The sequence below is a fragment of the Dermacentor andersoni genome, chromosome 9, assembly GCF_023375885.2.
Source record: "Dermacentor andersoni chromosome 9, qqDerAnde1_hic_scaffold, whole genome shotgun sequence".
Classification (NCBI taxonomy): Eukaryota; Metazoa; Arthropoda; class Arachnida; order Ixodida; family Ixodidae; genus Dermacentor; species Dermacentor andersoni.
In genome coordinates this window covers 115,456,681-115,484,173 of record NC_092822.1, presented here as the reverse complement: position 1 = coordinate 115,484,173, position 27,493 = coordinate 115,456,681, and the positions used below count along the sequence as shown (strand labels likewise).

Genomic DNA, 27,493 nt, shown 5'->3' with positions numbered 1-27,493 from the left:
CAGTTTTTCCCAAAGCACAAAGCAGTGGTATAAGTAGGTGGCAGTATATTACACACAGAATATGCAATATCAGCTCTGCAGAAATCCACAAATTGGAGGAAGCTTTTATTAAAGAGAAAAGATGTCGTCCACTCGACTGTAGCATGAAGCTACAAAGGAAACCCACACAGGTAGCATTTCAGAAACCAAGCTTTGCAATTGGAGAATGATTCGTCCTGGTTCAGCGATCGAACCCGCAACCCAACACCTTTCCGGGGAAGTCACTCTACCATACGAGCTCAACTGAGGCAGCAGGATTTTATCAGGAGGCTAGCAGTTTGCAGAGCAAGTCTGAATTACGAGGGCAAATCAGAAAGTCTTTGCCCCTATATTTTATTAGCCAAAATAAGGTACATCAGGTAATTACAGATATACATACTATTCTACGTACCTTACACTACGTTTCCACGTAGTCCCCGCACCGGTTCAGAAATTTTTCCCATTTCACCAATAAATTTGGGAGACCCCTGTCATCAGTCAGTGGTGCACGAGGCCTCCCCAAACACTCATTGCCATGCAAGTCTCCACGGCCTTTTGCGAACTCACAACACCACCACCTCAAACTTCTCAAAGTGAGACACCTTTCCCGATACATGGGCTGCATTTCCCTGTGGATTTAGATGGGCGTTCGTCCCTTGCTCCATAGAAAATTAATTGTATTTCGTTCCTCGTATGCCATGGACGCGTGAAGCACAGCCGATATCTTCAACAACCACCAGCAGTGCTGCCCACGGAGCTAGTGGCAGATAAGGCCGGGCCGGTACAAGGAAGGTCCACCGCTGAGAACAGATATGTTGACTTTGAATTTACAGCCGTAATTTGGCTGAAAAATATAGGGGCAAAGGCTTTTCGATTCACACTCATATTGACAACTCGAAGCGTAGAGATATAGGTCAATATGCAAAATTATTTCTGTGGAAATGTGCAAGGTGGACGAGGTTCTTATTTTAAAGAAAGTGCACAGTTTTTGTGCTACTGTGTGCAATATAATGTCACGGTGTGGTTTGTCCTGGGACGCCAAAGAGAAGAAGGCGAAGGCGGGCTGGGCTTCGAATTGTGTGCACGGTACACTGTCTGCCGCTGCATTTATAAATACACCAGCATAGCTAGATTATTGCAATCAGTTGACTGCTTTTATGAAATTTGCCTCATTCTGCCATTGCTGCTCTGCCCTTAGATTCTCATTTCTTTCTGCTCCTTTATTACTTGCAAACCCTATCTTACAGCATACAACATGCTGCTAACACTTCCTGTTTTGATGACAGGCAAGCACAGTAGAACTTCTCTAGTATGCTTTTCACGGAACTGATGAAATAGAATGTAGCTCCTAAGGAAACATATGTCAGCATGCATAATGACAACTATGTCACTATGCATAATGCATAGTGACATGCATATGTCAACTGCAGCTGTCGTAGGGAGCGGGCTTCAGCAACATTATAACACAGAATACGAACGAGAGAAATGTATTGGCAACGCTCAAGTGTATTTTATTGTGGTTTCAAGAATTGCACATGCTCCGAGACTGCATAGAGCACACCTTACATCACATATACTACTACATGCACATTGGCAATTTCTCGGTGGTTTGCAAGTCAGCCAGTCAGGTTGGCCTTGGTTTGAAATTGGCTGCTGCAGGAGAATGACGTTTATTATTTGGAAGGAAAGCGTAGCAGAGGGCGGCAGAAAGTTAGGTGGGCGGATGAGATTAAGAAGTTTGCAGGGACAACATGGCCACAATTAGTACATGACCGGGGTAGTTGGAGAAGTATGGGAGAGGCCTTTGCCCTGCAGTGGGCATAACCAGGCTGATGACAATGATGATTTGGGGTATAATGAATGAATGACTTGCGTTAACTGTCAATGAATTTGAAGTGTTATTGGAATCCAAATGACTTGAAATTGTTTCCAAATTACTTTTCTTGGATAGGCTTTGCTAGATTAAAGACATTCTCTGTAAATCTTCTCATCATGGGCCGAAGAAGCATTTCGTGCTTAAAACGCCACATTTTTCAGTGCTACTGAACAAGCAAGGACTGTACAAGGATTCACCAGTATAGTATCACTGTATTCAAACAATGTATACACTTGTCAACAAGGCTCAACAACACAGCAACATGGTATACAAATAAAATGGTGACAGTCCCGCAGCTTTGACTTTCTAATGATAATGTCAATGGAGAAATTAATTTTAACACAGTATATTCACAACGGGTACAACTCTTGAGGCTTTTGTTGCACCTGCAACTCCTGTGTCCATGTAACAGGGCAGTTTACGAAGATAATTCAAGCTATTTTGATTCGAACATTTTAACGAACACTGAAGACATCGGCAGTTCGTTTGGCTCCGAGCTGAAAACATCTCAGAATGCTGGCGTGATGAGGAGAGTGCCAGCGGTGTTGCAGGTGTCGCAGGTGGTGCATGAGATGAGACTGAAGGAAAAGTGTCAGTGTTGGTCAGCGCACAAGAAAGGGTTAAATTTAGCTTGACATTTAAGCACGGTGTGCTATGCATACAGCTGCTCAGTACGAATGCTGTGTGTACACACAATGCCCACACCAGCAGTGGAAGCCAGAACGCACTGCCCTGGTTCTAGGAGAGCTGACTGAGCGAAACATGACGGTGTGTCTACTTGGCTTCAATGCTTTTGGAGCCAAATGCACTTTGCATCAATGTTTTTTAAAATTTCAATTTGAAAGCTACGCTGCATAGTGTGCCGCCATGCAGTGGTGCTCACAACACTGTTTGCCCGACCAGCCCGGCTTGTTGCCACCGTCATCGCTGCCTGGTCGAAGAGACGAGAGCGATGGTTCTGCATGTGTGCTTGTTTACGCCTTGGAAATTGACACTTTGTTATGCTAATTCAGTGAGAAGAGAACATGGCATTCTGCTTTATGCTTGGCTGTAAAAAGCGGCTATGATTCGAAGAAGGCCGAAAAAATTTTCTTTTTCTAGCTGCCCAGTGTTTTGGCACACCTACAAAAAGGGAAGTGTGCGATCCGTCCAACTCTAAAGATAGCTTTCATGATCTTTTGTTGTCTGTGGCATCCACTTCAAAGAATAGGACGTGTTAAAGGGTTTTGTGCATAACAATAATGGTGGCATTGTTGTCATTACGCATTCCAAATGGGCCTTAAAAGACGTCATGCCACATTGTTCCCCGACTGCTCGAAATACCTTTCAACACCCACGCAGAAATGCAAGGAATCGGCTGGGCATATGGCCTCTCGGGTGAAGCGGTGTAAAAAAAAAAAAAAGTTGACGGCAACCAAACAAGTGCGACAATGAGCCTTCATGGTGAGGATTACAATTCCCTTCCCGTGGAGACTACCTTGTTACTGTACAGCGAACCCCTAGGCTTGGCAAAAGCAGGCCAAGGAATTGAAGGTTGGTCACTCAAATCTCTGGACACTTTGGTCGTCCTGTACAAGCTGAATGTCAAAGATGCTGTTTCTGGAGTAGAAAAGGCTGTTGTAGCAACAAGCTGCCTCAGTTTTTCAGTCAATGCCCCATGGTCAATCTGTGTCATCAACAGTGTACACCACCAATAAATTCAGGGACATACATTCACTTGAAGATGTCATGTGTTTTTTTCACTACATAGAAAAGATAAAATTTTGCAAGGGTTCCTTTGCTATGTTGTATCCTCCATACATTGTCATCTGCAGTGGCTACTAAGGATGGTGATAACTGGCAATGAAAAAGATCCACTACTTTGCGCTTGAACACCACTTGTACACAATGCAAGACACTCTGGAAGCTTTTTCTGCAGCATGCAGAGAACCAGGCACGAAACCGAGGCTGAAGGGGCCAAAGAGTATTCCAATTAAATCACTGAGGTGCAAAGCAATTTGTGGCACCCTGGGAAGAGAAGAGGAGAGTCAAGAAGTCCTTGCCATGAAAGAATATCTGCATTCACTCAGCGAACCACAAATTGATAATATTCTTCACATGCTCCCATAAAAGCAGCAGTTGGCATTTAAGAATGCCTTAATGGAAGTGAAAATTTTCAGCCTTCATAAAGTGACCGTGCTACAGTGAGATGTGCTACATAAGTATGGTTCATTTGTCAATGAATGAATGATGCGTTTCCTAGCAAATTTAAACTGAATTGTGCTTTTTCAGTTTTCACAGCATATTAACACGAGTTGGAATTAGAACTTACAGGGAAGCGAAGGTAACTGGCATGGAACACTCTGAAGGTAACGAGGCATTCACAAATATCCTCGACCAACTCTTTGATGTACTGAATGTCAAGTTGCCTGCACACGGAATTTGACATGGCTCAATACTGGTAATGTAGCATCAAAGTTATATTACATGGATATTTTTAGCTATTCAGCTTAGTGCATCTGCTATCCCGGCTAAAACTATTAATGGTCTCTTTCTTTGCTCTGGTCACTTCTAGATCTTCGAACAATTTTTTTAGTTGTTTGACATCACTAAGAGAAATGCAGTCCAGAAGGACTTGAAACTTTTTGCATCACAGCTGTCAGAACATGAAATCATTCAATACCTGCTAGACCAAGATGTCCACCATATTCTTACAGCTAAGCTCCATCAGGGTCGTTTGGAGGTGAGGGCATAAGTACAGTTCCGTTTCTTCGATTCTAAGCTAATCTGGGGTTCAGTAGAACTTGTCAGTCTTCTACACTTTTCAGCACCACTTCGGACAGGTGCACTCATTTGGAGGTGACAAATCGTTTCCAACAATCCTGAAATTCATGCAAATATTCCAGCTGCTAAGTCCACACACATATAAGTATAGAGACAGGTACGTGTGGAAGTGTGGAGAACCAAATGATTTTGGGTGCTTAAGACACATAAAAGAAATCGAGAGAAGCACACAGCTGGAAGCAAGTCCACCTGCACTAATTGAGTCCAGAGTGACTGAGTTAACACCAGAACCAAACGACTCACCCCCGCACAGTTAAAGTGAGCACATTTACTTCAAAGGAGTACTAGATGAAGGTATCCTATATATTACTTTCAGGCTATGTGGTGCACAAGCTCAGCAAGACCACACCATGCCCTTCCTGCATCGAGGACAACAGCTCTCCAGTTGTTGGCAGTGATTGGCATCTGACAGTGAACAGGAGCTTCAAGCAAGGATGCCTCAAGCATCCTGCCAAAAATATGACAGATTTTACAAATATGTAGTAAACAAAGCAGTTTTAATTCCTTTGAAAGAAGGTCCCATTTTCGTTGATAGTGTTAGACGATGAGTAGGAATGATAAAACCTTGCTCGGCTTCAATGTGCAGGGCATATGGCCACTTTAGATGCCGTGTGCTGAATTTTGTCATAGTTACATGCATGCACCTCTATGCAAGAGACGTGAATACAAGGTTTGAAAACAGTGAGAAAGTTTCCATTGCAAATAAGAAAGCTTGTCTTCAGTAGCCATCACTTCCACATTTCGAACCAAGTGTGAACGAATTCAATTTTTGTTGATTTGTATGCAGTGAAATAAATATTATGTCTAGTCTGTCTGTCCGAAGATCAAGCAGGAGGGTATTGTTGTATCCATAATAATACTTACTAGGTATATTACATATCGTTACCTCTTGCTCACAGAGTGCAGGCAGTGTTCATTAGTTTTGTAGCACCTACATTTATTATTATTCTTCACGAAAGTGCAAACTTTGAGGAGAAATTGGGTTTAAACCAATTTTCATCAAATTTTATCTAAGGTGCAAAAAATTTGGAATTTTTGGGTTTTACCCAAAGACAAAGGACCCTGTTTACACTGCACCAAGTCAGCCCATGTAAATTGCTCCTTTGCACTTCATACCGAGTGAAATTCGTAGCTGTCTAATATGTGTACTACGTGTCTAGTCTAAATCTAGTCTGTTCTGTGTTCCATGTGCCGATAACCGAGCACAGAATTTCACAACTGTGTTCTCAAACCAGAACGGAACAATGCTCTAACTTTTCTTTATGTTTGTATTAAAAATGTGAGAGACAGACTTGAAAATCGAGAGCTTGCTCGAACCTCACCTTCCTTCTCTTTTCTCTACGAGCGCCCATTCCTTATTATAGCACTTCTTTTCCTACATGTTTCATGCATTCTTCGCAAGAAACATTTATAGTGCAATGCAAACTGACATTACATTATCCAGGATAAACATTGCAAATGCGATGTGATGGATAAAGTACGAAGCAAGTAAAATACTGCAGTTTTTCTTGACCTTGCTTCAACCTGCTCTCTATCTCACCTGTCTTGATGATGCCAACTGTTAACTCCGAGACTGAAGCTCTTACCTGACAACTAAAAAAAAGTCCACAGATTTGAATTCTACGTGTTGATTCCCACCACGATAGTGGATGAGGTTTAGCGGCGATGGCTACTGAGCACGCTCTCTCCACACTGAAAGCGACATTGGTGCCACATTGTGAAGCTCCTCCCATGCGCTGCTTGGGAGGAGCTTTCAAACTGAAAGTAACATAAAAACGTTGCTTCCTGTTTCTAGAGGCTTCCTAATCCTTCACAGTTGCACCGCCATGCGTTATTGATAGTAGGACATCACAACAACACCTGCGGCGCAAATGCACTTGCAGTGTCCGTACAATTTGCTGTCGCAATAATATAGTGAGCAGTCTGCATGTGCATCATCATTATCACATGCACATACTTACAGTGCATTCCTTATTCAAGGAATGTGATGGTGCTTTGCTTTGAATAAACCATCTGTGGCTCAGCCAGCCTTCGTCGCACAGTATAAATGATGAGTGAATTGCACTCTTTCCACATCACAGTGGCATGCCAGTTCTGAACAATAGATGATCATTGACCGTTTAGAGAACATAAGACTAGCAAGAAGGCTGCAGACACTATAGACACTTCACACTGATTGAGTCTTACTGATGCTTTCAGTAACTGAGTTAATGTACACATACATTTCCTGTTGCAGTCCATGAGGTCCACGGCCACTTTCAGCAGCATGGTCACCCTTGCGAGTAAAATCTTGATAGAGAAGTTAAACGTCTGCTTCTGAAATGCAGGAATTACTCGTTGAAAGTTGCCATGTGGTGCGGTGCGAACAATCAGCACCTTGTCCAACAAAGCCAAGCTTATTTACATTCGATGAGTTCTACGGATGACTCGTACTTGGCACACCAAATCGACACTTTCACCAGAAAGATAGCTGCACACACACACAAAGTTTTTGTCACGGATGACGTATATGATTTGTGGCAACAATTTCAAGCAGATGTCATACTGCTATTAGACGCATTTCAGCTCGTCTGCCCTTTGAGCTGATACCGGCGTTGAGTTCTCACCAAAAATAGAACAATTGGCACCGTGCAGCACATCAAGTCATGCTTGGCATTGTATCTATCACTGTTGCATTCGGATGTGCCAGCATTTCCACTACCACTGGGATGAAGCTGCAGGCCTTAGTGCTTGCTAGATGCCACGCATCATTTAGTTTTAGTGGACCATCGCATGCACAATCACCAGGACAAGACCATAGTCCTTAGAAGGTCATAGATGCTGCGCATCATCAACTTTCGTCATGTATCGTTGATCTCCTCGATGAAGAATTTGTCCGTCAGCACTCGTATGAACCTGTCTCGCATGGCGCGCTTGAAAGACGTGTACCATGACACCAGGGCCTGCCTTCTCTCTGCCTGCTCCTTGGGTTTCATGGCGACCTCCCTCTCCAGGATGGGCATCAATTCCTCCGTCCAGTTTCTGACATAAACGAGCGGAGCCTTGTGCTTCTTGAGCAGACGGAAGGTCCCATTGGCATCGTCTGCGCGAGCGCAACCTGGCGACAGTGTCCTGTCCTCCAGCACGGGCAGTGAGCCAAACTCCAGCGCTTCGTAAATGCGGTAGCACTCTGGATTTTTGCCTGCCGGGTTGAGTGTGACGTCACTCAGCTTGAGAGCCAAGAGATATGACTCTAGCGACTCCTTGGTTTCCAGGGGCCGCCACCTGTCAAGAAAAAAAAAAGAGCACACGCCACTTTTTTGTAGCTCATTGCTGCAACACACAATAAACAATTTGACACACAAATTATACTCATGTAATTCCCTGGTCTGCACAATTATGCATTCATGCGATGTATATAATATGGGTTTATAATAATGCAACACCCTGTTATGCAAAGCCACCTTGATTCAAAGTGTTTTGTGGTCCCAACCACACTGTGTGCATTTCAAACCAGTTCATTAGATGCGCACTAGCAACAAACTTTACTTAGTATGAAGTGCGAAGTAGCAATTCACATGAGGTGACTTGGTGCAGTGTAAACAGGGTCCTTTGTCTTTGGGTGAAACCTGAAAATTCCAATTTTTGCACCTTGGATAAAATTTGATGAAAATCGGTTTAAACCCAATTTATCCTAAAAGTTTGGGCTTTCGTGAAGGATAATAATAAATATAGGTGCTACAAAACTAATGAACACTGCTCACACTCTGTGAGCAAGAGGTAATGATATGTGATATAGTAAGTATTATTATGGAAACAACAATACCCTCCTGCTTGGTCTTTGGACTGCAGTTTGTACTACATAAATAAATATATGATACTTGCTTCTTTTTTCACTAAGCACTCAGGTGGAAACCGCCATTTATAATATATATTCAGTGCCTGCCAGCCTTGAGTGAATGAAAGCTTGTTCCTTTTTTATTCGGCGCATTTAGATGAATGTTACAATGGCCCATGGAATTGTACTTCCTGCACACCGCATACATGTAAATGACAATAGTACCTTAGAAAGTGAATGAAGTGCTGATGTTATTCTACATCGTGAACAAAAGCTGTGACATTGAGATAACGTTTATTCAAGTATGTTACATTAAAAGACAGGTGACAGATTGGGCTAGAAATAATTTAATTCACATTCATTTTGTTGCAAGCTTATATAGCAGACCAGTAAAATGTGACGACAGCAGAGCAAAATGCCTACCAGGATTCTATAGGATAGACACGGAAATGCTTCCACTGCATATGATAATGTATATCAACAAGAGCTTGTAAGATAAAAAAGAAAGAGCATCACCTCCTGCGAAGCATGCCCGCATGCACTACATTTTGGATATTTTTCCTTAGATTTTTTTTAAGAGGTTCAGAAAACAAAGTTAAGATGGAACCACAAACCAATCCCTATTCATTGTTTCTGCTAATTTAGTTTCTTTTAAATGTATTAATAATGCCTGACAAAGAGGATCTATAGAGATGTGTTCATCACATGATTTGTGAGAAGCTCTCTTTTCTATTACACTTTCCTGCGAGTGATTTCACTTGTTTAATTAGAATGTCTGTGCCCAAAAGATGACCACTGCTTGTGCTAATCATTTATAAAAGATACCAGAAAAATCCGAAACATTGGGCTGGCAGAAAATAAAACCCCTAATATCTCATCAGTTTTCCCTCCAGATGCAAAAACCTGACTTTTCCACAATTTTTCCACAACCAGATTTTTGCCCCTGACATTTAAAAAAGCATAAAACCCATAAACAAAGGACCCGATGTATAAACAATAGCTTTCTGCATTTCTTCGTAGCAACCTGCCTAGGCAAAGAATGCTGCAAAAGTCACTCCACGTGGAGGCAGCTTCCTCGGGTCTATATGACTATATCATGCGATGATAACCGACAGATGAAGTTCACGGGTGTCACAGAATTTTGCCACTGTCATGTCACCATTATCGAGTTCTGCTTTGTTTCAGTATACATCTTACAAGCTCTTGCACTGTTGGAGTGTACACTCTTGCAATTTTTAAACAATGTCATGCGAGCATCGACCGTACGGCGTGTCAGCGGCCTTGTAGCGGTGATGGACGACGTGATTGGCAACTTTATGTGCGAGCGTGCAAGGCGAATTCTACTTCGAATGTATTCTGCTGTGCTGTTCGCTTCAGGAGTACACTTCACCGCTAGAAGGCCACTGACAAGCTGTGTGGTCGACGCTTGCGCGATACTGTTAAAAAATTGTGAGGGTGTACATCCTGCATTACTAAGACTAAGCTTCTCTGCTTTCAACAAATCGTTGCTTATAGTGAAGTAAACTTTCTGCCCTGAGGGCTTCGTTATAACAAGGATTTAGTCCAAATTTGTAGCACAAATGTATGATTTTGCTATGCCTGCTATGAACAGTCACATAGTCTTTCAGGTACTCTTTTCTACCTTTAGCAATGTCTCTGGAGACAATGTATGAATTGTACTATTTTAACAAAAAAGTTTGTTAGGTTTATTAGATGATGACAACCATTATTGCTGTTTAGAAGGTTCCTCTCCTCACAGGTGTAAGAGTTTCTAGCAATACTACATAGAGGGAATTCTGGTGCTAACGTGCAGGAATGCTGGAATATGGAAATTTCAGCTTGGTCTTGGGCAAGGCCTGTCCTGAAACGTGGTCTTGACAGGGCAAATACTATACCTTTCTAGGAACCTGGCCTTCATGACAATTGTTTCTTCTCCTGCAACACATTTCATGCTAATGTTTGCTTGCATGTATAACAGGGAAATGAAGTAAACAGAAGCATAGGAGTGGAACAAGTGCACACTTATTCTTCTTCTAAGTTACGCTCGTAATTTCTGAAAATGGTGGTAATACTCGTTACAACTATACACTATGGTACATGTACTTGTGTCTTAATTACAAATTGTTATATGTAACAATAAGGTAGCAAGAGCACCACCTACTGAACACTGCTCTAGTGAGGCCGAAACTATCGCAAAAGCTTCAAAGTATTGAAACTGTTACACTAACAGCTTGGCTAAAAATTCGGCTGTCACTCTACAAGGTTGCATAACTGTGCCATTTTTTTCGTACCTTTTCCTATAAGAAGCGGTACAGTTAGCATTTTTGCCAAGAGGGCAATTCTTTTTATGAATCATTTTGAGGGCACCACACTTGTTGAGACATGGACGATCACTAAATCACACAAACATGAGCGTTGAACCGCAATGCATCTACTGCATCTACTGAATTGCAGTTCAGCGCTCTTGTGTGATTTGGTGTTCCTCCCAACAAACCCACCAATAACTCCCGAGCTTTTTATCTACACTTCATGCAGACTCGTTCGGACAAGTGTAGTACAGAACGGAGGCTATGACGTATTGTGTTACACTTGACTGACTGGAGTGTAGCCGATCAGAGCGGACTGTGCACCGTCTTCTGCATTAGCCGACAAAAATTGCCTGACTTCGCACTCGTTGGATGTACATATGCACTTGCCAAAACATTCCAAACACTAAAAGCCAATGTAATAGTTTCCTTTCAGCAACAAATCTAGCAAACTCTGCTGCTAAAGACATTGCAAATGCACGGCGCACAAGGACAACTTTGCTATGCATATAAAGCAGCACCAACACTGAAAACATTTGTGAGTAACATCATTTTATCTTCTTGAAAGATAACGTCCCCTTCCCTAGTGATGCACAGTCATGCCAGCATTGTTGCCATCCCCACAGCAAACCTTCACCGTCATCGCCATATACGTGTATGCCGACAGCATCAATAATCCCAGACAAAATTGTGCGTCCCATTTGCAATGCCTGCCCGTTTTTTTACCTATTTACACTCATCAAAACCACGGTACAGAAAGTGTAGTTCTCATGCTACACTTGTGCTATAAAAAATGGCTTCATGTCAGACTTGTACAGGGTACAGAAAAAAAGTAACCGATAACAATTACTTTACTCAAAAGTATAATTGATTTCAGTTGCCAATCACTGCCCCAAGAAAGTAATTGAGGAATTACTCAAAAGTAATCGATCACTTCTAAGTTACTTTCCTCCAAACCTTTCAATAACATTGCACAACAAGCTAGACTGGCACATTCAGTGTGTCCTCTGTAGCCCTTCATACATTGCTTTTCAAAAATTTCATGGGTCATCTTCCCTCGTTTTCGTTGTCAACATATCGCTAGCAATCCTGAAGGCTCGTTCTATGTGCACGCTGGGGAGTAGGGTGCTGTTGTACGGTCATCTTACGCACAAGGTAGTTGTTACTCGGTGTCTGGGTTCTCTGCGAAGGGCAGCGCTACATTGTTACTCGGACTTGAAGAAGGCGCTCCCAGTTGGTCCAATGAAACCCGTAAAAACTGTCTGTAGGTGATATCCTGGCATTTACGTCCCAAGTGGCTGTTAATACTAAAACATACCAGCACCGGTTCAATTCATCGGCCAACATCTCGTGAAGCGTTACCATAAGAAAAAAACATTGAGCTCCTGGGTTTGCCTGTCTGAACTGGCTGCTGCGTCGCACAATCTCGGGTGTTTTACTACTGTAGTTCTTGCCAGATTCAGGTTCCCAAAACTCCGTCACCTGTTCCAGCTTGTCTCGCCAATAATGTAACAAATTACATGCAATTGATTGCTGAAAGGAGTAATTGAATTACAGTGAGCATTACTGAGTAAGAATGGTAATAGTTAAATTACTAGATTACTAAATGAATGTAATAGATTACAAGTACTTATTTACACATAGTTAGTTGCATACACATCTGCTACATGTAAATGGGCAAAGCTATACTCTGTTTTGCACTGAAAGAATGGTGAAGTCCTGCACTGGCTACGCTTATAGCCAGTGTACGTCAAAAAAGATAGCCACAATAAATCAGCACCATACAATGTTCATCCTTGTGGAAGAATCTGATTGCATGACTCTGCTTAAATGTACAGTCGAACCCACTTATTACAATACCGGTTTTAACAATATATCGGTTATAACAATGACAAGCTGCCGCATCATCAACTTTTGTATGTTTTCCATAACGAAATAACTCGCTTACTACAATGACCTGATGCCGCATTATTGGTTGTAATGAAGTTTGGATGCTGGGTGCCTGTGCCAAAAGGTAGAGAAATGCGAAATCCTTGAAAAGAAAAAAACAAAACGAGAAATTTGAGCCACTGCACGATGGCCCGCTGCCCCAACAGCTGTCGGGCACTCATTTTCCAGACTTCCTCACGCGCCTCTCTCCGGCTGCACTTCCACCCCTCCGAACACGACTGGGCTGCGCTCATAGCTCTATGCTGTGCCACCCTCCGAAACACGAATGGACCACGCCAACTGCACTGCTCCCAGATTGCTCGCTGGCTCCTCATTCAGCGTAGTTGTGCAAACAGCTTAATCGCTCATGTTCGTCTTTGTTGGCTGCATCAAAATCGTTCCTGGCCATGTGGTTCCTCAGCCTCCGAAACAGAAGATGGCTGATCCGCCCGCTGATCATCAGCAATGCACAACGTTGCCGGTGAAAAGAAAGCACACTGCTATAGATTTGCAAACTAAGTGCTTCTAACCGATGAGACAATATCTCAAGATGAGACAATTTCTTCTGGATTTCTCAAGCTGACAGGCTGCCACAGCAACCTCCTCGAATTTTTTTGAAGGGCCCCTTTTGGGGCCACCAAAGCGTTGCCTCGGCGGTGCTCGCATATCCCTTGCCACCCGTGACCCCTCTTTGCAGTTGCTTTAGCAGTGCCATTCTTTAACGCTGATAGCCGCGCCTTGTTACATGTGAGTGCAGCGCCCAGGAAGCAGTTAAACAAGTGAGCACGATCAGCTGCCGGATGGAGGAAGGTGGTGGGGAGGAGCACTGGCCTCCCCATCATTATAGTTTTCAAAGATCAGCTCTGCGATCCCCTTATGTAGATTTTTTTCATGCAACCCTGTTATAACAATAGAATATTCATGGCACCTGAATATTGTTATACGTGGGTTTGACTGTATTGAAAACAGAGGTGTGGTTTTGGTGTGAAGGACTATGCGCACTTTGATATTTGATGACCACAGCTACCACTCAGTGACTGTGTGAAGCGAGATTAAAGGCCAACTGTAACAAAATTCTGGGCCGCATAAAAAGCCTAGTTTCAGGTATGGTCGGATACAACTCAAGTCTGCAGTGAAGCCCCACCCACGCCCTTATAGTCGCCAGCCACTGTTCCTCCACATGGCTGCAAATAGTTCATACTCCAACCTTTCCTTGTTGCCTAAATAAGGTGGTAACCACAAAAATAAACTATAAGTGCATAAATTTGTATGCTTCGCTCATCTGTTACAGTGGAAACGGTGACAGCCTCATTCTTTATTGAACTGAAACAAAATGCTTGCTTTGCTGCAACTATTTATTGCCAAGTTTCACTTCAGTTGGCAGTGAAGTTTCATTAGTAAAACAGGGTCAGCAATCAAATGAACTGTATCGCGGACTTTTGAAGAGTGAAAAGCTCAGACTCCATACACTTTGTCCATGTCTCTTGCACACCTCATCGCTTCCGCCGATGAAAAGACTCTTAAGAACCGCAGACGCTCCGGAGGTATCAAGTACAGTCGAGCCCACTTATAACGATACCAGTTTTAACAATATATTGGTTATAACAATGACAAGGTGCTGCACCGTTAACTTCTGTATGTTTTGCATGGTGAACTAACCTGCTTACTACAACGCCCCGATGCTGCATTATCTGTTATAACGATGAAGTCTGGCTGCTTGATGTCTGAGCTGAAAGGTAGCAAAATGCGAAATCCTTGAAAAGAAAAAGATAACGAGAAATTCGAGCCGCTGCATGATGGCCCGCTGCTCCAAAGGCCGCCATGTGCTCACTTTCCAGCCTTCTCTATGCGCTTCTCTCCCATGGCTCTTCCACCTCTCCGAACATGAATGGGCTGCGACCATAGCTCTACGCTGCACCACCCTCCTAAACAGGAATGGACCGCGCGAATTGGGCCACTCGCATCTTGCTCGCTGGCTCCTCATTCAGCACAGTTCTGCAAACAGCTTAATCACCTGTGTTCGTCTTTGTTAGTTGCTCCGAAACCGTTCCTGGCCACGTGGTTTCTCAGCCTCTTTTGACTTGCCCGCCGATAATCGGCACTGCACTACGTTGCCGGTAAAAAGGAAGTGCATGGCTATAGATTTGGAAACTAAGTGCTTCTAACCAATGAGGCAATCGTCACGAACATGGTTGCATCGGATAGCAACGGCAACGACGGCAGCGATGACGCAGTAGGGCAGGCTGCCTCAAGATTGTCCTCACAGGAAGCCTTGCAGATGATTCAGTCCCTCCGGGGCTTTGTTTTTGAGAGAGACCTTCCGCTGCACTACGTGGAGCACCTGGATACCTTGGAGAGGGATGTCGGCAAGCTTCCCGTAAAGCATGCAAGGCTGACGCACATAGGGTTTTCTCATACAACGCAGTGAGACGTACATGGCGAGACGCTTGCGGCGATCTTGCCTCAGCGTTTCTTCTGGATTTCTCAAGCTGACAGGCTGCCACAGCAACCTCCTCGCATTATTTTAAAGGTTTCCTTTTGGGGCCACGAAAGCATTGTCTTGGCGGTGCTCGCATATCACTTGCCACCCATGACCCCTCTTTGCAGTTGTTATAGCAGTGCCATTCTTTAACGCTGACAGCTGTGCCTTGTTACATATGAGTGCAGCGCCCAGGAAGCAGTTAAACAAGTGAGCACGATCAGCTGCCGGATGGAAGAAGGTGGTGGGGAGGGGCGCTGGCCTCTCCGTCATTATATTTTTCAAAGATAAGCTCTGCCATCCCCCTATTTCGATTTTTTCATGCAGCCCAGTTATAACAATTATCGGTTATAACAATATAATTTTCGTGGTATTTGAAAATTGTTATAAGTGGGTTCGACTGTACAATGCGGTGTTGAATTGGTCACATGATGATGATTTTGTCTGCTTCTGTGATTGGCTGGTGGAGTAACAACCTCGCGCGGTCCGTGTGCCTTGGTTGCCAACTGCTGTTTTTTTAAGTTGTATCCTACCGTAGTGCATATACACAGCAGCTTCAGTAGAAAATTTTACACATGAAGTTTCAGTGAATGCACCACGAAAGGCTTGAAAATGCAGTCGTTTTGATACTACACCCTAAAGAAAGAAAGAAAAGCACACTGCAATTACCAGTCTGCAGAAGTGATCTAAGACTCGGAACATGCATCCCCTTAACATCACCTACGAGATTGGGCACTGCCCACATCAGCCCATGGTGTGCTGAAAAAGCTCAGAGGCAATGTGCTGGGACTTGCACCATATCCACAATCCACCAGGTGGCTGCGTCATCTGCTTAGGTGCTATTGAACGGCTGTTAGTAAGAAAATGAGATGACAGCCAGCCCTGCAGCTTTGCCAAGATTGCTTCAATAGTACTCATTTATACCAATTTAGTCAAAGTGAAATTTCATTGCAGTTGGTCTGACTACACAGGCATCGAATATTTGTGAATGACTAGAAACACTGTAAGGAGCACACAACGTTATTTTGGAACCCTTTAGTCACAAGAAAGTACAAAGCAACACCCTCTCCTCCTGCTTTGGCAAAAAAAATTGACAGTCACTTTAGCGTACACTCAAGACGACGAAGGAGAAAGCCTGCATGCTCACGAGACATTCATCAAATCACCTGACATTCTTATTCGAATGTGTTGTTACTTCCTATTACTTGTTGTCACTTTGTTTTAATGCAAAAGCATTATATGGCTCATGAAGTGGAACACCAAAGGTTGTGGGTTCAACTCCCACCAAAGGTCGAGGTTTCAATGCCCGCCAAATTCCGTGGGTTCGAGTGCCTTAATTAACTCTACCCTAATCAAGTGTCCCTTAATTAACTTAATCAAGGGTACTAGTGCCTTAATTACCTATATCTTAATCAACTGAGCCTTAATTAGCTGTGAATTAACTCCGCTCTGATTAACACCAAAGGTCGTGGGTTCGACTGCCATCAAAAGTTCTGGGTATGAGTGGCTTCACTAACTCTACCTTAAGTCACTTTGCCGTAAATAACACCAAAGGTAATGGGTTCAACCCCGAATTTTGAGGCCATTGAATTTTGGTGCCATAATGCCACACAGTCAAATTTTGGTCCCATGAGCCATCAGGCTTTTGCCTTAATAATGAAAAGCAACGCATCCTCACTCGTTGCGTGTGTTCAAGTAACAGGGGGCGCCGCGATCTCCCAGAACACGCAGCAGCTCTTCCCGTGATGATCCTGGATAGACGGTGCCCACAAAGTTGCACGGATAAGGGCGTTGACTCTCGGATGCCAGGAGTGTGCTGGGGGCCTTGGGGAACCCACGATACCTACAATAAGAACAGTTCAGTGAGCACTCACTTCTTGAAATGACCCAGTTTGCTAGAATGCATGCCAGGAGGCCGTTTACATCCGGAAGTGTCACTAAGCCAGTCCTTCTTTACAGCAGCAGGTGCTGAGGACAGGGGCAGCACTGGCTTTGAACTGAGTCTGTCAAACAGCTATGAGAAGTGTGCTCAAGGAGGTAACAGAAAACAACTATCCCAATCAAGGAGGTTATATATATATATATATGTAAAACGACATAAAAAACACAAATCCAATGTGCATGTTGGAATCTATGCTAAGAAGCTCTATCAAATTGTTTAATGAAATTCTACGCAATGAGATGCAAACCAGGATACAGTTCAATCAGAACTTGGCCAATCCCAGACACAGCATGATTAAAGGTGTTCTCTTGTGGGTTGGCCCTAATACCAGTGGCGTGGTGGTGGCGGCATGGCGATAGGATATCATACTTTTTTATTCTACTTTCTCCAGGATTGGCCAAGTTTACACAGCAAAAAGCCTAGCTCTCCAAAGCCTGGGGAGGTAAGCTAACAGAAGTTCACTATTATATTTCATGTTATGCCTTTAGGTGAGTCCATGGCTGAACCAATTGACTAAAATATCTCAGAAGCAGTTTCCAGCAGCTGCTGCTATAGACTAATACAGCCAGATTTACAATTAATGCCAGATGCCACAGAAGCCATGGCACAATTTTCTTTTTGCATATTGTGTGCAAGCGTACAGTTGTGGCAGATGCCTGCCCATTTTTTGGAAAGCTTTGGTGCCAGAGTGCCATTGGAACATTACCTTTGTACCTTGACCCAAGATGAGATTCAACTGCAGTAGTGGCAGTGCTGATATTTTTGCACATCAGACTTTACTCGAGCCCTTAAAAATGCCACACTGTTGACCACATAGAGTTTCTCACTACATTACCTAGAGGGAAATCTGGCGCTTCTGCGCTGTGGTATGCATGGGAATGCCGGTATATTGTGGATTCGGATTGGCATCGTTCTCGTAGAGCCAGGACACCTTGAAGACGCGCTTGGCAAGTACCGTTCCGTCTGTCACAATGATTCATTTTCTACTAGAACAGCACGGGAAAAGCTGTTTTAGCTTTATTATTACGCGAAAACATGTTTTGTTTAACTATGAGAACTTGTTATTGTGTGTACGACTACATGTTACGTAAAAAGTATCAGCGGGCCGCTAAAGTTGGAGGACAGACGACAAGGTTCGCGCTCGCTTTGAAACAGTTGGTCGTCTGTTCTTGCTTTTCTTCGCTTGGTCATGCATCGTGGGTGAGTAAAGATGTAATATGCGTGAATGGAAACATTTTATGAAGATTTTACTTTGAGAACGTGTTATTTGCGTAGCCATATCCACGTTTTAGACGAAGCCTCTTACAACACCAGCCAACACGAGTCTCGCAGACACATATACCGTCATTCCCATGACGGCACGGTGCCCCCTTAAGAAACTCCCATAGACGGTGGCGCCAGATTACCCTCTAGGTGTTATAGTGAGAAACTCTATGGTTGACCATGAACGTTACTACAGCACTTATGGGACCAACTCGTACCACATATGTACCCCCCTAACAAAAGCATAGCCATGTAAGCCGTTTCTCTATAAAGATATTTTACTGCATTTCCTAAAAAGACTCGGCATGCCCAAGGATCTCCAACTATTCTCAATTTATAAGCTTATTATTGTGACGAAGAGTAGAGGGGCCCATACAGTTATGCTACACATAAAAAATTGGGCTCCCAGTGAACATTTTAACCTAGAATTTCATTTTGAAATTGCCGACTCTAAGCTCCTACAACTAATAGCGACTTCCATGTTAGCATGCCTTGTGATGTCGAGAACTATGGTGCAACCGCAGTGTCGTCTGCTCCAAAATATTCCGAAACGAGTGCACCACTGTTCCGGGAGGGTGCAAGCCCACTGCTGTGGGAGTGCTCCACTAGAAACCAAACTTGGTGAGAAGGTGCAGTCTGTGCATGTAACTTTCTGCAGCTTTATGAAATTTTCGGAGCACAACACTGAAGAATCTGAAGCCTGCCATTTCTTTGGTCCCATGTACAGCTTTGTACATTTTGTGGGCTTTTTTTGGAAGCTTGATGAATGACAGTGGACTCTCCTTGCGCTGCATGCTCTGGTACCTAACAGCGCAGCAAGAGTGTTGACACTATGTTGTGCCCACAACTCTTTCACTTGAGCACTACAAACAGCAGAAACTATGTCAGGCTGACTGCCAAGATGCGCATGTGAAAATGAAACCACACACAGTGACCATGCACAACGCAGTTCATTCCGTCACCTTGCCAGTGTTGCTAGACTGCTGTACGGTTAAAATGAGACATAAAAAATTTTAATACAAATTTTCTACCGGCAGAATGTGCTAAATTATTGCCAGCTTGCAGTGGGATGCATACGGTTTAACATGGAATATATTATTCAAGCTAGAAAATTTGGTATCATGGCCCATTTATGCCATTTAAAGAGCAAAAAAAAAGGACCCAGTTTGCTACTGCACCTGAGGTCATAAGCACTTCAGGGATTGCAAATGCTAGTTCTCTTTACCACTCCATTCAAATACATATATATCAGACTCGTAAACAACTGTGCATGAGTTCAATATCGCGAGTAATTCAATATAAGAGTTATGCAAAATTTGGCTACGAGAGAACATATGATTTTAAAAGTACCCCCCCCCCATCAATTGTTTTAAAAAGAAGTCTTCGCTACAAAGCAAGACACTGATTGACTGTTAAATGTATGTTCTGACCTCATAACCTTATGTGTTCTGCGACTGGCACACATCCTCCTGCATCCTAAGCCTTCTAATGGATATCATTTTTTTTTCATGAAGGATCAATGGGATGGCACAGCTTGCTGCATGGCCATGACACAAAAAATCTATGTGCTGCATGTGCTACGGTGGAATCCAAGCTGTTTGTTTCCTTTTATTTTGCCCTCCGAAGCGAGCACAGTTCGTGCGGTAAAGACAACCCTACTGAGCCATTCGCTGCTACTCGGAGCTCTACCTGGCGTGGATACAGTTTTCATTCAATACAAGTCATATGTTCTGCTATGTATTGCTGCTGCAGCATCAACATCTTCAGAAACTGTTTTACATGAGAGGTAATTCAACTGAAATGAACAGTGAAGAAAAATATCAAGTCAAGCTAGATTGATACTTTATTCAACTGGAAGTCTATCATTGTTTTCCGTGTGCCAATATGTCACTTTGTTGCGTAAAAAATTGCCACTGAAGTTCCACTGCCGCTCCTTAAGTGGAACCACCTATGCCAAAGCGAACGAGTTGACGCAATGTCCACGTGATTTCCCTCTATGGTGCTTTCTATGAATCGGCCAGTGCTGACGTCACAGGAGAGGTGTACCTGAGTGCACAACAAGTGACGCCGCTCCGATTTTCCATTTTTGTCACTTTCTGATTTACAAAAGCCCTGTTCTTACTACGAGAAAAAATGGGGTTAATTGAGGGGCCCAATTTTTTTTATTATTCATATCATAAGAAGCCAACAAACAAAGACACCAAGGACAACACAGGGGAAATTTCTTGTACTTACTAATTGAAATAAACAAATTATAGATTATGGGATTTGAAAGTGGATGAAACAACAAATTGCCACAGGTGGGGAACGGTGCGAAGGATGTGGGATTGTTCCCCACTTGCGGTAATTGTTTTTTTCCTACACTTTCAATTCCATTAATTTATAATTTCCTTATTTCAATTAGTAAGTACAAGTAATTTCCCCTGTGTTGTCCTTGGTGTCTTTGTTTGTTGGCTTCTTATGATCTGTTCTTACTACGGATGATGAATTCGTTATTACGGAAGCATAGTCTTTCAACGCAGCTCGACTTCACATTTTACTTTTGTGTCCCTTTAACATGGTTCAATGTAACAAAATTTAACTGCAGTGACATTCTCCCTACAACTCGGCTGATTCGTTCACTGCAAGAAAAGTGGCGAGCACAGGGTGCAAAACTCACGTGGCAACGCCCAGGGGCCACTGGAAGACCTCAACATCATCCACCAGTGGCGTGTCGTAGACAATGAATGCAGCCGACACCCTGCCACCCCGCGACTTCAGGTAGGGCAGCAGCCACGTGTTTCCAGAGCAGGCCTCATCGCCCAACAGGACGACAGCGACTCCTTTGAGTCGACGGAAGGTGGGCAGAGCGTCCAGCCACATCCGGGCCGCTGCCACCTTGGTTGGCTCCCGTCCATTCAGCACCAAGACAACGTGCGTCACATCCTGGGGCACTGTCGTCGGCACAATCCATGGGCCAGTCCTAAACCTACAGCACGGTTTTGAGCAAAGCTATGGCTGTCTATCCTTATGCAGTGCTATGCACAGAGTAGTAAATATTAGCGAGTTTTAGCGTGTCCATAAACGTTGTATGCACAGAGTGCTAAGCATTAGAGAGCTTTAGCATGCAGTACTAAATGCACACAGTACTAAACATTAGAGTTTTACCGTATCCATAAATGTATTGCCATTTGTGGAATATTGGGTAGCTGAAAACGTACGTGGTAGCAACAACGATGGTAATGGCATCTAATCACGCAGTCTAACCAGAGAGCATGCAGCACTGATACTGATGTGACTTGCATACAATATTTAAGTGCAGTTGTAAATTGTTAGTGGCGAGATAATCGTTAACTTGCAGTACATTTATGATGGTCCTTGAACTAGAATACTGATGCGACACAAACATTTTACAAAAGCATTGTAGTTGCAGACTTGCCAGCCTCAGAATTCGAAAACTATGACAGTGGAAGGCAACAAATACAAAAATTTGTTGAAAAATGCTAAAAATAATTTGATTATTCATTATGTCTAGTATCTGATAAAGATTTGCAGACTTCATTCTGTAGGGAAGCTGTAAAAAGACGGTCTGCTCTTTATAGTTGCAGCAACAATGATCTGTGCCGTAGACAAACAGAAATGTTTATGAAGTTTATTATTGCAATAGCCACACAACATCTGTTGACAGTTTGATTGCAATTATACGATTTCTGGCTGCTAGATCCTGTGGGAACAAGGAAAGTTGCAAGATAATCGAATAAGAGCAGTAAGTGCTCACTACGACAGCTCCCTCGCAGTATTTGACCACCCGTGTCACGTGAAAATGCCACCATGCACTCTGTTTCCTGTTCCGGCACCAGCACATCTCATGGGCTGTCGCATGTCGCCATTCACAGCTATCACTGCCGACCCACTACGATAAGCAGCTTCACCTGTCGGTTTCGCAGAGCCTGTGGTGTAGTGCCATTTGCAGCGTATTGCACACATTTAATAGGTGATAACTCAAGTGTGCTGTCATTCTATGCTGCAGAAGCCACGAAGTGAGCATCATGTTTTGCTCTGGCAACATCATATTCCAGCATTGCTGACCAGCTCGAGTTCCTTTCGGTTTCCCATCGCCCTCTTAAAACGACAATGTGCGCCTCGGGCAGCTCCGGCACCACCACGTAGATGCGTGTTGGCGTCTGGTGCTCTATCGATTGTTGCCAAAGGGGCGGATCAAACCTGCCTGCCAAAATGCTCCGCCTGAAAAAGCTGCTGGCTCAGGCTGAATTCAAGCAGTGTAAACATAACCTTGCTGAAGCTGCAAAAATAATGCCACTCATCTTGGGCCGATTAGGCCTCACCAGATTGGCGCATGTCGCCGTCTCGTGCTGCAACAATTCACACGGCGCTTTGCATTACGTAGAGGTCAACTGCAGTTGAGTCTGCCAAATTTATTAGTGCTTTCGGAGCATTCATTTTGCCACTCAGTATGTTTTTTTCTAGCGTTCTTTTCCTAAACCTATGAGCGAGGTTCTACTGTACATGCAGCTAGTGGGTGCACAGTAAGTTGAAATGCGAAGTCGGGTACTTTACGTCTGCTAATGTAGAATATGACACGCAGTTTATTACTCTAATTAATTGCGATTGGCTGCACACCATGAGGCTGAACACCATAGCCTCTCCTTGCACTGCACTCATCTGCAAATGCTTGCATTGAGTGTTGGTAAAAAAAAAAGTAATAGCCCTAATGTGACAATTTGCACAGCTTGTAGGCAAAAATACACCGTGAAAACTGATTCAGGCCACCAAATTTTGCTTCTGGATACAGTTGCCACATGCTGCACATGCCATAACTTTTTGACCACTACACCTGCGCTCAAGTTAGTTTCTATGATACATAGCTTTCAGCACAACCATGACATGTAATGAAAATGTATTAAGGACAACATTGCAATGTTACACGTCACGCAGGTGCAGACACTGCTGATACTCACTTGAACTTGAGGTTGCCAACCTTCCTGAAGCCATAGCTCCATGCTCCATCTCCCTTTTGCTCCAACTTGCCATTGAAGATGTGTTCCCACAGATACAAGCCTGTGCATAAGAGTATTCGTGAAGCATATCTAACGTTGCTGCACCACTTCATCGTCGAAGAGTAAGAGCATGACAGAACACAGGATGTGCACAGAGATGAAGACTGACACCACTAATGATTTAAAATTATTCAGAGTTTCTTGATGGGGCTTAGAAAGTTGTTCCTGCTCTGTGTCTGAGTACTAGTCTTGCTGCACTGAATGCTTTTGTAATAACATAGCTACAAACTTGAATGACAATGTTTATCGACATTGTCAGCATGGCCTGTGGAACAAAAACAATATAAGCCAGTCCCTTGCTGAATAAGATGGTGACTGGTTTGAGAAACAGAGCCGACTGACACAACATTGAACGTTCAAAAAAATTGGGACATTTTAGAAGTGTCGACTGCATGTGCATGATTGCCAGTGTGGCTGGTGCTGGTGGTGCAGTTTGGGGCGATGTAGATGGCATCACAACACGGGCAAGAGGTTGCACAGTACCCGTGCTCTCAATGTGTGACAATTGAGATGACGTGATGCAGATGACGGCACTGTTCTTTCTTGATGTTTTGACTCTTGGCAGCAGCAATTTATTCCTGTGTCAAGAAATAAAATGTTCAGTTGTTAGTGCGCCTACGTGGTTTTCCCATGTCGTCTTCCTTCGTCCGTCATTTTATTTGGTGCCTTCATCGTAATCATGTATAACCAACTCGCCCACCAGCACGTGCTCTGCATGTCCACTGAAGGATGAAGTTCTCTTCTAGTGATATTTAAATGGGTCTTGCGTAGGTGCTTTTTCGAGTAGTGAACAGCAGCCGCAAACATCTGCAACACTGTCAAAATAAACCACAGCCATGCCCTTTGGAAGGTGCCATCACTCTGTGCTAAATTTGTTAGCAGATGCTGGCAGACGCAAGTCAGCACTATGTGGTATGTGTTTCTCTTCTGGGTGTCTCGTCAAAATGTTACGCAATCCAACCTATACATGCCCATGTCACGTGTCTGCCAAAGCCATTTTATGCCTGTATATTTCCAAATCTTACAACATCACCTCATGCTCTGGAGCGCTCAGCTGATTTCATCTTTTCTTGGCAACAACTCTGTCCATCTAACTGCTGTTTATCTTGAATGTTATCTTTAATACTGATTATATGCTCTACGCATTGAACAATCTGGGCAACTATTTTTTTTTCTCTTTGTGTCAGAGTATTGTCGACATGCATCTTCTAATCTACACTGCTGTCTTCCTAACTCTTTGGTTGCTTGTCGTGCTGTTCCTGCATTTTGCACAAAGGCACCAATAAGGGTTGCCAATTGAACTACCACCATGTATGTCAAGGACCCAGCAAATACTAACAGGCATTTGTTACAAGCAGTGCCTAGCCACACAGTGATCTCAGCCAAAATGCCATGTCAGCAAGCTAACAGTTACTAATACAAAATATCAAAGAGTATCTTCTTGTAATGGAAATACCAAAAAGTCACAAGGCAAGGTTTCATACCTATGGCTGCTTTGCCCCATATCTCAATTGTGTGGGCCAGATGTGACGAGTTGCTCCGGCTCAGCTCTTCTCCCCATGGATTCCATTCGGCCCCATCCTTGGATCCTGGTGGCATAAGAGAGGCGTAGTACACTATAGTACAGTTTCTTGTTTGTCCATTAAAGTGGATTTCTCTGCACTGTACGAAGATGTACTTCTAGCCATGTAGAAAGCTCATGCTTGTTAGCCATCCATGGGCCATGCCATCACATTAAAGCTGATCTCCATCTGATAGAAAATATAACAGTCCTGCAGAATGTGATAGCTGTGGAGCTAGTGTTGCACTGTAAAAAGAAAAGTATAAACCCTTTGCGGTGTAACTTGTCCACAAACAACAATCATCATTTGTCGGGCTTGTGTTTCCTTTCTTGAAAACTCTGTGTGTGCTACTGTGCTGTCAACAATGCTATGTTACGCTGATAGCGTGCATGCCCTTCGCAACTGGAAGCACCAGGCGCCCTATGTTGACAAAGGGAAAGGCACACGAGATAAGTGTTAATTAATGATTGGGGACAAGACGACTCAAAAGGGTGCAACCTTCTTTTTAGAGTGTAGGTCTAAGCTGGATGTCCTGCAAAGCTCCAGTGCTACATAAATCTTTTTTTTTTTTAACACAAGGGTTCTGAGGTGGGCTCGTTGGTTTACGCTCATCATGGCAAAGCAGTGCTGATGTTGTTCGCAGACTTAGGAGCTGTTCCACAAACCCACTTACACATTCATGATGAAAAGCTGAAAGAGCAAGGCACTTCTCCTTGAGCCACTTCCCATTCAATGCAATGAGCTCTGAACTGCCACTAGTGCCTTGAGTGGCAGCTGCAGTGCACCAGCACATTGCCATGCACTTCACACAGTGCAAGCTTCGTGTAGCAAGTGTTGGGCCAGTGTTGCATGAGAAATACCTGGCCTCGAACGAGTGTGAACTATTCCGTGAAGCCTGGGGTGACTCAACTGTGCCTGCAATTTATGCGTGAGAGTTGGTGGCTGCAGGGAAGCCAACTGGCAAAGGTTTGGAAAATGTCAGAAAATAAGAGATGTTTGGAATATTGGTGGCACACAGGCACAATAGAACCCTATGTGATACAGAATAAAAGATTGTTTTATAGTACCACATGTAAGTCATCTTTTTCCGGCAACTGTTGCTATACAATGAGGTAATATACTGTCTCACAACCATGTAATCATGGATTTATTATAGACATCAAGGAGTTGGAATTAAAACACATCTAACAATAGTAAAGTTGAATATGAACTCGAAATCATGTGTGCTAGAGCGTGGTAGCAAATGGTACCGTTACATTTTGCAATTTCACTCAGTCGATCATCATCACCAGAGACCAAACATAAGCCATGAATAAGCCAGCTCAACGAGGCGCCTCTGATAAGCTGCCGTCGCTAAGCTAAGGACTTGGCACGCGCGTGTAACACCGGGACATGGACACCAGTCGCAGTGGCCCAGCAAGTAGACCACATTGTTGCTTGCCTATTTATTTATTTATTTATTTATTTATCTACTTATAGACTGCAGTCATTGGGGTGATGAAGGGAGACAGACTCGGTCTATAAGCATAACATTCGACTGCGTTATTACAACATGCTGACACCATATGACCCACTATTAAGAAATGACTCATGTCACATGCGGTCTTCTTGGCCACTGAACGTTCCGCCGATGCCCGTTCTGGCTATTTTAAATTTGTAGCCGCTGTTTTCAGTGGAAGTAAAATCGCTTTGTGCGTCGTCATAGGAACATGAGAATGCGCGGCCGGACCGCAAGGTTCGAGCGGCGTCACATCCCGCGGTCGCCGAGCCTTCTCCGAAGGTGGCGGCTCTCGTAGTTACGCTGAAAACAAAACATACGACGTCGTTTTCTTCGCAACTCTGATCTGCTCTAGCAACCAATGATCTTAACTGCAGGCATGCCAGAACTCACTAGAAAATGGTGCCACGCGAGCTTATTTGCCACCGTTCGAGCGCGCACACCGCCTTTCGCTACGCGACTGGCTACACGTGTTTTCCGCGTGAAGCACGGCCTCGTGCAGCGAGACTCGCGCAGGCACTCTTTATGCTCGTGCAGAGCTCAGAGTGAACAGAGGCCCACCTGACAAGCCGGACGAGCCTTTCCGTCCGCTGTCCTTCGTCTTGGAGCCGTAGTTTTTGGAGATAAGCACGTAGGCAGTGTAACAGGTCAGCGCGATGTAAACTGCGAGTACGGCGACAGTGACGCGCCTCAGGCTGATCGCCATATCACCACTTGCCGCGACGATGATACGCTTCTCGAAACAGTCATAAGAGAACGCTCAGACAAAGAAAAAGTGCCCTCAACGTTCCGGCTTCCATTCGCCGCGCAGAAGATTTGCAGGATCAACCTGTAATTATCCCCATCACCGGGTACCGGGTTTCAGAAACTACCTCGTTCAGCTGATTGTGTTGAGCGGCTGGGATTTCGGCTTGTACTGGCTC

General features: G+C 43.8%; 1 protein-coding gene across 1 annotated transcript; it reads right to left on the bottom strand.

Annotated features, from left to right (window-relative positions):
* Window positions 1–1,508: 1,508 nt before the first annotated feature.
* LOC126529617 (ribitol-5-phosphate xylosyltransferase 1-like) lies at window positions 1,509–27,276 on the bottom strand. The gene is made up of 6 exons (XM_050177134.3): window positions 27,132–27,276; window positions 24,995–25,099; window positions 23,412–23,511; window positions 21,113–21,421; window positions 16,927–17,091; window positions 1,509–7,981 (listed from the first exon to the last, which is right to left on the bottom strand). The coding sequence occupies exons 1-6, from the start codon at window positions 27,274–27,276 to the stop codon at window positions 7,558–7,560; spliced, it is 1,248 nt and encodes a 415-aa protein (XP_050033091.1). The 3' UTR covers window positions 1,509–7,557.
* Window positions 27,277–27,493: the final 217 nt, after the last annotated feature.